This window comes from Eurosta solidaginis, chromosome 5 (assembly GCF_040869045.1).
Source record: "Eurosta solidaginis isolate ZX-2024a chromosome 5, ASM4086904v1, whole genome shotgun sequence".
NCBI lineage: Eukaryota > Metazoa > Arthropoda > Insecta > Diptera > Tephritidae > Eurosta > Eurosta solidaginis.
Genome location: NC_090323.1, coordinates 218941465 through 218952270, shown reverse-complemented (window position 1 = coordinate 218952270; position 10806 = coordinate 218941465). Strand labels below are relative to the sequence as shown.

The window sequence follows — 10806 nt, the reverse complement described above, 5'->3', positions numbered from 1 at the left end:
TTTTTGTTTATATTCCTTTTGATCACCATGTAGGCACATACACTCTGTATGTAGTTTATTCCTAATGGTGTGGATATGATTTTTAGGCGTGCTTTTGAAAGCTTAGTAACATTTGTTCGGATATTTACAGTATTTGTTTTTAATACTTCCGCTGTTACTATTATATCAATATGATCATATGTATTTAATTAGCGAGCTTTGCTCATATTGCTTTATACATAGTAAATAAATTATACAAAAGAATTTGTTTGTAATATTTTTGTATAAATAGACCGACAATATTTGAAATAAAGGCAATTCATTTTCTTGATGCTGAATGTCGGCATCGATTAAATACAATAGCAGCGCGGATTAATTGGCGCTCACCAAAAAACCAAATCTATTCATTTTCCCATCCTACACTGATACAAGCAGCTTCCTTGCACATCGCTTTGGATCGCCTCTGTTTGCTATTGATCTACTCAGATTCGCTATTGTGTGCACAGCGCTTTAGCAGGCTCCTCGTACGTGCTCCGAGAAGAAGAGCTTACTGTCTAGCTTCGCCCTCAGATATTTCGTTGAGGTGCATGTTTCTTATTATTGGTCCCCAACCGTCCATCCATCTTTTTACAATGCGCATGACCTGTTATAGTTTAAGCTGTGCTAGCTCGCAGCTTCGAGCTGCAATGGCAGCTGTCACGTTGTCTGCGAAATCAACTATGTAGTAATATACTTTCTGCCATGTCTAATCGAAGAAGACTGTCGTAAGTCATGTTCCATAGATCAGAGCCTAGTGCCGGGTCTTGGGCTGCTCCGTCTGATATCTTAGCATTTCTTTGAAAGTAGTTGGCTTCGATCGTTAGATACGGGTTTTCAAGTGGTCTCTCAGAATTTCTAACAGGTATTGAGTTACCCTAAAATAGCGTTCCAATGGCTCAAGCATATCTCCCGACCTGTACATTTAACTTGTTTCGATATAGTAAAAAATCGTTAATTTGAAGTGTTAAAGAACGGAAAGATGTCAATATAAGTAAGATATATGTACATATCTACTTATTTGTTTACATTTTAGTTATGAGAATACAAATGTATGTATATATGTATCCAACGAGTTATTTGTTTGGAGAATATTTTATCGGTTGGGAATTTCTAGTGTTTCATATAAACCGGACTGTCCAGACACAACATATTTTTACTCGCACGATAAGCACGTACTACATACATAACTATGAACTTTGTAAGTAAATATAAATAAACGTATTATCACGGCGTACAGTTGTAGTAAGTAATTACAAACTCGTATTGGATATAAGCTCACTAAAACGAGTTGCAAAGTGATCGATATTGTATCTGGGCACAAACGTTCAAGTAAGCTTAACATGATCCACAGTCAGAATATTGAAAGCGTCAGAGCCGGTCATGAAATCAAAACGCGGCGTGTGTGCCCAAGACCCACCGGTTGGAATGTACTCTTACAGAGCTTTCGATAACATGTCGCGTTAATTATTCACTCATCTAAAACAACCCAAAAATACAAATGTTAGTTTAACAATTATGAGTATTTACGTAGATACTAAAAAAAAAAAACAAATACTAACGTGTGAATAATACTAGAAAAAAAAAGTATATACAAAACTTACAAGCCCTGCCTTTGACCAAACAGGAAAAAAGCTCAAACAAGTAAACAATTAAACAAAACAATAACAAACAAAATATGGACGAGGATCGTGTCAGCATGCATTCAGCGTCCAATAACAATCCGTTCACGTCCGCTGCAAATAATGCTTTGTGGAGTTTGCAAGGTCACAATTCTGGTCATCCTGTAAATAGTTCACCTGCTGCACTACCACAAAATATCTTCACTAATCCCGCTATCCAGCCATCGAGTGTGATTAATCTGTCTAATTCGTCAGATGTTGTTATAGGGCCTATGACCCAATATCAGGGTCCCGTGACGATATACCAATACATGGATGCTACCGTGGAAGCGCGCTCTATGCAAGCTGGTGCCGGTAATTACATACTATTTGTCTTTGTGTATGTGCTAAAAGCTTTTGTTTGCTAATTGTTATTGGAAAATTTTCATAAAAGGTATTTCCAAGCTTTAGTTTAATTGAGACTTTTTGCCCATTTACCTCAAATAATGACGTTAATGCGAGTATTTTTATAAAAAATAATTTAAAAAAATTATTAAGTTAACCGATTTTATTGAAAACAATACTTACATTAAGTAATATGTAATAACACTAAAAGCTAGAAAATGATTAGGAAGGTCCTAGGTACTAGTCATCACACTCCTCCTCAATCTAGGGCGTTGATCAGACAATTAAATAAAAGCGTTGGGCGCGTAAAATTTCTATCGATAATCATAAGTAAGACCAACTGAACCTTAATCAGGTTATGCTACGTCTCATATTTTTAGAATGACAATTTGTTACAATCTAAGTCCTCAATACATAATCCTTCCAAAGTCTTTACTCGACTCTGCGCCACATATGCTTGTCCCTCCTCGAACTTCAAAGTATTTTGATGTGACTTCTACCGGACTGTATGTAATATTTGTTCCAAATATGAGCCAAATCGGATATGATATGTCGTTTTCTATTCATGTATGTATCAAATATTAACCAAATCGGACCACAAATACGAGTTTTGAAATATTTCGATCCATGCGCTACCTATCGGAGGTTTTTTCTTATTATTGCATTGTTATCGGGTTTTGAACTATATTCCAAGTTTCAAGCTTGTAGCTTATCGGGAAGTTACTCAAATTTCAATTACAGTATTCGTGTCTGCCAGTCAACCAGCCAGCGTGTCAAATCAAGCTAAATAAAACCGTTTAAAAATAGGGTTTGTTCTACATTATGGTACTCACCAAATAAGAAACTTTCATTTTTTCATACCGCATTTACAATTTTACATAAAAATAATAAGTTTCAAAGATAACTAAGGAAGCCCTAAGGCGGTCGCCATGGTGAGGTGATAGCGTGCTCCGCCTACCACAAGTTCAGATACCTTCAGCATAAATATAAGGCACATACTTTTCAGCAAACGAAAAGATAGATGCCTAGCTCTTTAGCATAAGAGCAGTCATGGAGCTCACGTAGCGCACACCCGTACCCGAAGTAATGCTAAACGCTGTCCCAGTACCTGCAATCGAGCGGGCCGTGCGTGGTTAGGTTTTAATGGGTTGCCCTTGATGAAAGAGGGGAGCCCTTCACTCGGAGACCCTAGCAGTGAGGCTTAAATATCCCGGTCAGTGCTAAAGCATTTCCTCCTCCCACGAAACTCGAACAAAAGAAAGTCGGAAGAATGCTATCCAAACAAAGCGTCTAAATCCAATCGCAGGACCTTACCTAGCCAGCTAAGCCTTATGGCATTATGCTCAATATATCTGCGCACAGCTCATCATGAAAAATGTTTAATACACGCCGTTGGTATTCCTAGTACACTCCAAAACGCCACCAAATCTTGTTAGTTACCATGTAGATTCTGGGCTGTACACCATTGCCGTTCAGAGAGGACTTTAACCTTCAATTATCTAAAAAGGTCAAAGTAACACGACAAAGGTCTACGATAGAGATCTATATCCAATAACAGCTACATGGCTGCAAAGGCTCCAGTGCGTACACACAGCGGGTACTGCATCTGTATCTCATTTACAGCAAAACCACTCTATCTACTCTTTCTAATAGAATCATTTTTTCCCGTTGAAAAAGCGTGTACCATGGGGAATAACCTTCTTGGGCTCGGAGAGATCGTTCCCAATTCTTAAGGAGCTGATGGTGTTGCACAAGGTCATCTGGCAAATCTTTATAGGCCTTGCAGGAAACTCAAGTTCAGACATAGCGGCTTGTAGGCAATACCTTCTGGTACAAACGCTGCTTTCAAGTGAAAAAGAGGTTAGTGCATGTCGATTCTGTAAAACTTTATATGGGATATTAAGCAGGCGATAGTTAGAGTAAACTCACATTCCAATTTCGTCCGAATACATTTTGTATAAGATTTAATATATGCCCTCCATAAACCGTCCTCGTTTTCGTATTTGATAAACTCTACCGCTAGTCTGTCGTTAAATTTTAGCTATTAGACATTGCTTTCTCACTTTATCATAGTCCGATTACGGAACGATGGTCGTCGTCAGGGATTGTGGTATCTGGTTTGTCATTTCCTTTGCTTTCTAGCTAAGAAATGTAGTTTATTTCCTTAAATTAAGTATGCTCTGTTCATCGCTATTATTATTCCTGCAGGAACCTCCTCCGGTCTTAAAAGCTTCCGTCTTCTGCCGTATCATCTGAAACTCTTGACACTCACGTTACTAGTTGATTTTCTGTGGTTGCTGGAGTCCAATTATTTCCGCAGCGTCAGTAAGTAACGAATGAGAAGTGTACACCCATTACTCATTTTCCTCGTTCAAGATTGCTCTTAGTTAGCAGGTTTGAGAACCGAGTCGCTTAATCATCAGATGCCTTATTTGTGAGCAGCGTTTTCCAGTAACATTTTCTTGTGTCACTGTATGCATTTTCCTGGCTGCATAGAGGAGTCTGCGTACCATGATTCTATATTAAGACCTCGTTAAGTGCGCATATTCAAGGTACTGATCATATGCCTGCCGTCCATGACGACGTGATCAATTTGGTTTATTGTTCTTTGATCAGAAGACATTTGAGTAGCTTGTTGGATCTTTTTATGTTAAAATCTGATACAATAGATGACCACACTTAAATACGCGGCGAACTCGGTCAACCCCAACTCGTTTGTAAATGTGAAAACTGAATTTTCCGACTGTAGGACCAAATCCTACTTCCTTGCCTAACCTGACGTTTAAGCCGCACATACCCTGGCGTTTAAGTTGCATGATTATATCAAGGCGGTGACAGTACTCTTATGTTTTTCCTGGGTTCCAACATAAATCGCCTTGTCCAGGTTAGACGCATCATATATTGGTGCGTAGAATCAAAGAAATTTTATGCCCCACGTCTGTATCTTCCATTGAAAGGGTTTAGACATTTCAGGTACATGCCCTCATATTATAATGTTGCGCTGATTCATACTCAGCCGAATCCTGTTATTTTTACTTAATAGAAGGAGGTACAGGTTCAAGGCTATTTAATTATACAGCTAGCCGTTTGCTATAGGACTGCTGCAATCCCTGACCAGCACTTAGGAAAGGTAGACCGGAGTGCTCCTTATATCAATAATAGGTAACTAGAATATATCTTTTTCAAACATCAAACATAAACCTGGAGTCTGGAGTCTTGCATTACTAAAAAGTTTAAAACTGATTTTTAATTTAAAATTAATTTAAACCGAGTTCTAAACTGTCATTTTCAATAGAGTTGGAAAAGTTTAAATTTTAAACCAAATGTATGTATTGTTTGGACCGGTTACTTTTACCAATTACTTTTTTGGAACCGGATACTTTTTATCGAAAATGGTTGGTTTTCATTGAACCGGTTACTTTTTTTGTTATGCGATTCCGTTTGTGTTGGAGCTTCATCGAACGTTGGAAACAATCTGAAAATTCGTTCGTCAATCTGCTTCTTATCAAATTCTGTTTTTTATATGGCCCGTTCGGATTCGTGTGATTACCTATTCAGGCTTTTTACTCCATTTTACGAAGGAATTAAGAGTCAAGTCACCTAGACAGGAGAATCTCTGTCTTACTAAAGCGACGCATTTGCACAGAATGTGAACCGACGTTTCTCCTCCAGCTCACAAAAGCGACAGATGTATGTATCGAAAAGATTTAACTTACTTAAGTGATATCGGAGACTACAGTGTCCCGTATAGTACCAGGTGAGAGTTCTTATGTCCTTCCAACTCAGATCAATAAGTTTGGCTTATATTTTCGTTGCTGAAAGTATAAGCAATTTCGCCTGGGCATTCTATCCAATGTTGTCTGAGCTGGTTTGTTGCTCAATTACTTATGGCTGTGTAAGACTACAAGGCATGTAAGGCTGCCTGGCTGTTTGACATAATGAGGCAAATCTCTTTTGTATGCATTCTCTTCCACAAACTTCTATTTTATGGATTTTTCCAAAAATAATTGGGTAGAATTCCATTGGTATCGATTTCTTGAAGTTCTGCGTATAGTTGCCAGCTCCCGTTTTTCCGTCATCAACTTTTGATCCATCCGTGACCCATACCCCTGAGTCAGGGTCAATATATTGACTCCCTGTTTCCAAAAGAGTTCTGTTCACAATATTAACCTCGAGATTCCGAGAGATTCTGAGCATTGGAGCTATTGCATCTCGTAGATACAATATGGCATTTCTATGGCTCAGATATCAGTTGAATCAAAATTATTAGGAACGGAATGCAATTATTCTAAAAAAAAATTATCTCGGGGAAGATTTAATATGACCACATTTAACCTTCTAGTTCCATGAAGAACTTGGGGTCGCCAGAGCCTCGGGTAGGTGAAGTTGAGAAGCTATAAATTGCGCTGGCAACCCTTTTAAAGGATTGCGCTAAATAGCCCCTTGAGTTATTTGGATATTGTCCTCTTACGACAGGAATACCTGCCGCGGGTATATTCTAGGCCCCCGTATCCGTCTTGGTATCTGTAGTAGAAGCATGAGCCAAGACAGCATCATTTGGGGCGGCTCTGAGAGTGTTCGACATAAAATTTCTTCGAAATATTTACGGATCTCCACGCGTTTGCAATGGCAAGTACCGAAGAAGACTTAATGTTGACTTGTTCGAGCTTTTTGCAGACATCAGCTTAGTCCAGCGAATTAAAACACAACGGCTAGACCATGTTATGCGAATGAAAGATGATGCTCCGGTTAAGAACGTATGTTTATCGAAACCCGCCTACGGGAGCAAAGCATGAGGGCGGCCCACACTCCGCTGTGAGGACCAGGTGGAAAGCGATTTAAATTCTTTTGGTGTTACAAATTACTAACAACGAAGAAGCGTTTGGAACGCCTTGTTGGACGACCGTAACCGTTTAAACGTAAAAGCGCCAATTAAGTAAGAACATTTAAAACAATCTGCCCATGTATAACCAGAACCCAATAAATATGTATGTACGCTAATATCCTGATGAAAATAGTAGTACAGATTCCATGAATTTGTAAGCGTTTTCTATTTACAATGGTAGTTTCCTTTTTACTTAAATTGATATTAATTATTAATCCTCTGAACAAAATTGAGTGCAATTGTTTACAACTTATCGCGAATGATATATGTACATATTATATACAAGCAAATATCATTATTTTATAGGTAAATACTCATAAAAGCAGGGGTGGATCCAGGAAAACTTTTCGGCGGCGGATCCAGATTTTAAATCTCCAATAGAACATTCACAATAAAAATGCAAATATAATAATCATAACCCTTATTGTATTAGCAAAGTATTTGAGAAACCCACACCGGTTACGTCAACAACAGGGACAAAACATAAAAAGTTTTCGCGAAAGACGTCTATTTTCATAGTGGTTTGGACGTATCGAACTCCAATTGTGAATTTCTCGGCTCCACTAAGTTCACATATATAATAAAATAAATAAATATAAAATATGATCATGCGCATCTGTGCCCACATGTATATAATTATCAGGAAATATCAGTTGTTCGAAATGTTGCTTTGCTCATTGAATTTCCAATACAAATTTTGAAATGCTTGGCAGATGTATATGCGTGAACATCGTTTCAGTATTATAATGGTTTGCAATGGATATATGCAACGAGGCAAGACCAACTGCACCTAATCGTGAACTGCCCTATAGAAATGTTACTATTTTTATACTCAGTTGAGCAGAGCTCACAGAGTATATTAACTTTGATTGGATAACGGTTGGTTGTACAGGTATAAAGGAATCGAGATAGATATAGACTTCCATATATCAAAATCATCAGTATCGAAAAAAAATTTGATTGAGCCATGTCCGTCCGTCCGTTAACACGATAACTTGAGTAAATTTTGAGGTATCTTGATGAAATTTGGTATGTAGATTCCTGGGCACTCATCTCAGATCGCTATTTAAAATGAACGATATCGGACTATAAACACGCCCACTTTTTCGATATCGAAAATTTCGAAAAACCGAAAAAATGCGATAATTCACTGCCAAAGGCGGATAAAGCGATGAAACTTGGTAGATGGGTTGACGTTATGACGCAGAATAGAAAATTAGTAAGATTTTGACAATGGGCGTGGCACCGCCCTCTTTTACAAGAAGGTAATTTAAAAGTTTTGCAAGCTGTAATTTGGCAGTCGTTGAAGATATCATGACGAAATTGGGCAGGAACGTTACTACTATTACTATATATGTGCTAAATAAAAATTAGCAAAACTGGTTGAAGAACACGCCCACCTTTTAAAAAAATTTTTTTTTAAATTCAAATTTTAACAAAAAATTTAATATCTTTACTGTAGATAAGTAAATTAAGTCAAAATTCAACTCCAGTAATGATATGATGCAGCAAAATACAAAAATAAAAGAAAATGTCAAAATGGGCGTGGCTCCGCCCATTTTCATTTAGTTTGTCTAGAATACTTTTAATGCCATAAGTCGAACAAAAATTTACCCATCCATCTTAAATTTGGTAGGGGCATAGATTCTATGACGGTAACTGTTTTCTGTGAAAATAAGCGAAATCGATGGAAGCCACGCCCAGTTTTTATACACAGTCCACCGTATGTCCTTCCGCTCTGCCGTTAACACAATAACTTGAGCAAAAACCGATATATCTTTACTAAACTTAGTCCACGTACTTATCTGAACTCACTTTATCTTGGTATAAAAAATGGCCGAAATCCGACCATAACCACGCCCACTTTATCGATATCGAAAATTACGAAAAATGAAAAAAATGCCATAATTCTATACCAAATACGAAAAAAGCGATGAAACATGGTAATTGGATTGGTTTATTGACGCAAAATATAACTTTGGAAAAAACTTTGTAAAATGGGTGTGGCACCTACCATATTAAGTAGAAGAAAATGAAAAAGTTCTACAAGGCGAAATCAACAGCCCTTGGAATCTTGGCAGGAATACTGTTGGTGGTATTGCGTATATAAATAAATTAGCAGTACCCGACAGATGATTTTCTGGATCACCTGGTCCACATTTTGGTCGATATCGTGAAAACGCCTTCACATATACATCTTAGGGCCACTCGCTTTTAATACCCTCATTAATACCTTTAATTTGATATCCATATCGTACAAACACATTCTAGAGTCACCCCTGGCCCACCCTAATGGCGATATCTCGAAAGGCGTCCATCTATAGACCTAATGCCCACTCCCTCTTAAAATGCTCAGTAACATCTTTCGTTTGATACCCATATCGTACAAACATTCTAGAGTCATCCCTGGCCCACCCTATTGGCGATATCTCGAAAAGGCGTCCACCTATAGACCTAATGCCCACTCCCTCTTAAAATGCTCAGTAACACCTTTCGTTTGATACCCATATCGTACAAACATTCTAGAGTCACCTCTGGCCCACCCTAATGACGATATCTCGAAATGCCCACTCTCTCTTAAAATGCTCAGTAACACCTTTCGTTTGATACCCATTTCGTACAGACATTCTAGAGTCACCCCGGCCCACCCTAATGGCGATATCTCGAAAAGGCGTCCACCTATAGACCTAATGCCCACTCCCTCTTAAAATGCTCAGTAACACCTTTCGTAATGGCGGCCACCGTGGTGTGATGGTAGCGTGCTCCGCCTATCACACCGTATGCTCTGGGTTCGCACCCCGGGCAAAGCAACATCAAAATTTTAGAAATAAGGTTTTTAAATTAGTAGAAAAATTTTCTAAGCGGGGTCGCCCCTCGGCAGTGTTTGGCAAGCGCTCCGGGTGTATTTCTGCCATGAAAAGCTCTCAGTGAAAACTCATCTGCCTTGCAGATGCCGTTCGGAGTCGGCATAAAACATGTAGGTCCCGTCCGGCCAATTGTTGTTGTTTTTAACACCTTTCGTTTGATACCCATATCGTACAAATATTCTAGAGTCACCCTTGGTCCACCTTTATGGCGATATCTCGAAAAGGCGTCCACCTATAGAACTAAGGATTTACCTTCCTTTTAAAATACTCATTACCACCTTTCATTTGATACCCATATCGTACAAACACATTCTAGACCACCCTGGCCCACCCTAATGGCGATATCTCGAAAAGGCGTCCACCTATAGACCTAATACCCACTCCCTCTTAAAATGCTCAGTAACACCTTTCGTTTGATGCCCATATCGTGCAAACATTCTAGAGTCACCCCTGGCCCACCCTAATGGCGATATCTCGAAAAGGCGTCCACTTATAGACCTAATGCCCACTCCCTCTTAAAATGCTCAGTAACACCTTTCGTTTGTACCCATATCGTACAAACACATTCTAGAGTCACCCCTGGCCCACCCTAATGGCGATATGTCGAAAAGGCGTCCACCTATAGACCTAATGCCCACTCCCTCTTAAAATGCTCAGTAACACCTTTCGTTTGATACCCATATCGTACAAACTTTCTAGAGTCACCCCGGCCCACCCTAATGGCGATATCTCGAAAAGGCGTCCACCTATAGACCTAATGCCCACTCCCTCTTAAAATGCTCAGTAACACCTTTCGTTTGATACCCATATCGTACAAACATTCTAGAGTCACCCTTGGTCCACCTTTATGGCGATATCTCGAAAAGGCGTCCACCTATAGAACTAAGGATTACTCCCTTTTAAAATACTCATTACCACCTTTCATTTGATACACATATCGTACAAACACATTCTAGAGTCACCCCTGGCCCACACTAATGCCGATACCTCGAAAAGGCGTCCACCTATAGACCTAATGCCCACTCCCTCTTAA

The 10806-nt window shown here is 39.0% G+C and overlaps 1 protein-coding gene across 3 annotated transcripts in view; it reads left to right on the top strand.

Moving 5' to 3' along the window:
• The first annotated feature begins 1373 nt into the window (after nt 1-1373).
• Nucleotides 1374-10806, top strand: part of PGRP-LA (Peptidoglycan recognition protein LA) — a 60263-nt gene continuing 50830 nt past the window's right edge. Inside the window, exon 1 of one of the 3 annotated variants that reach the window (XM_067788387.1) lies at nt 1374-1991. In XM_067788387.1, coding sequence (XP_067644488.1) covers nt 1694-1991 — 298 coding nt within the window. In that variant the 5' untranslated portion in view covers nt 1374-1693. The remainder of the gene's footprint in view (nt 1992-10806) is intronic. The other 2 variants (XM_067788386.1, XM_067788385.1) reach the window with 2 other exon arrangements.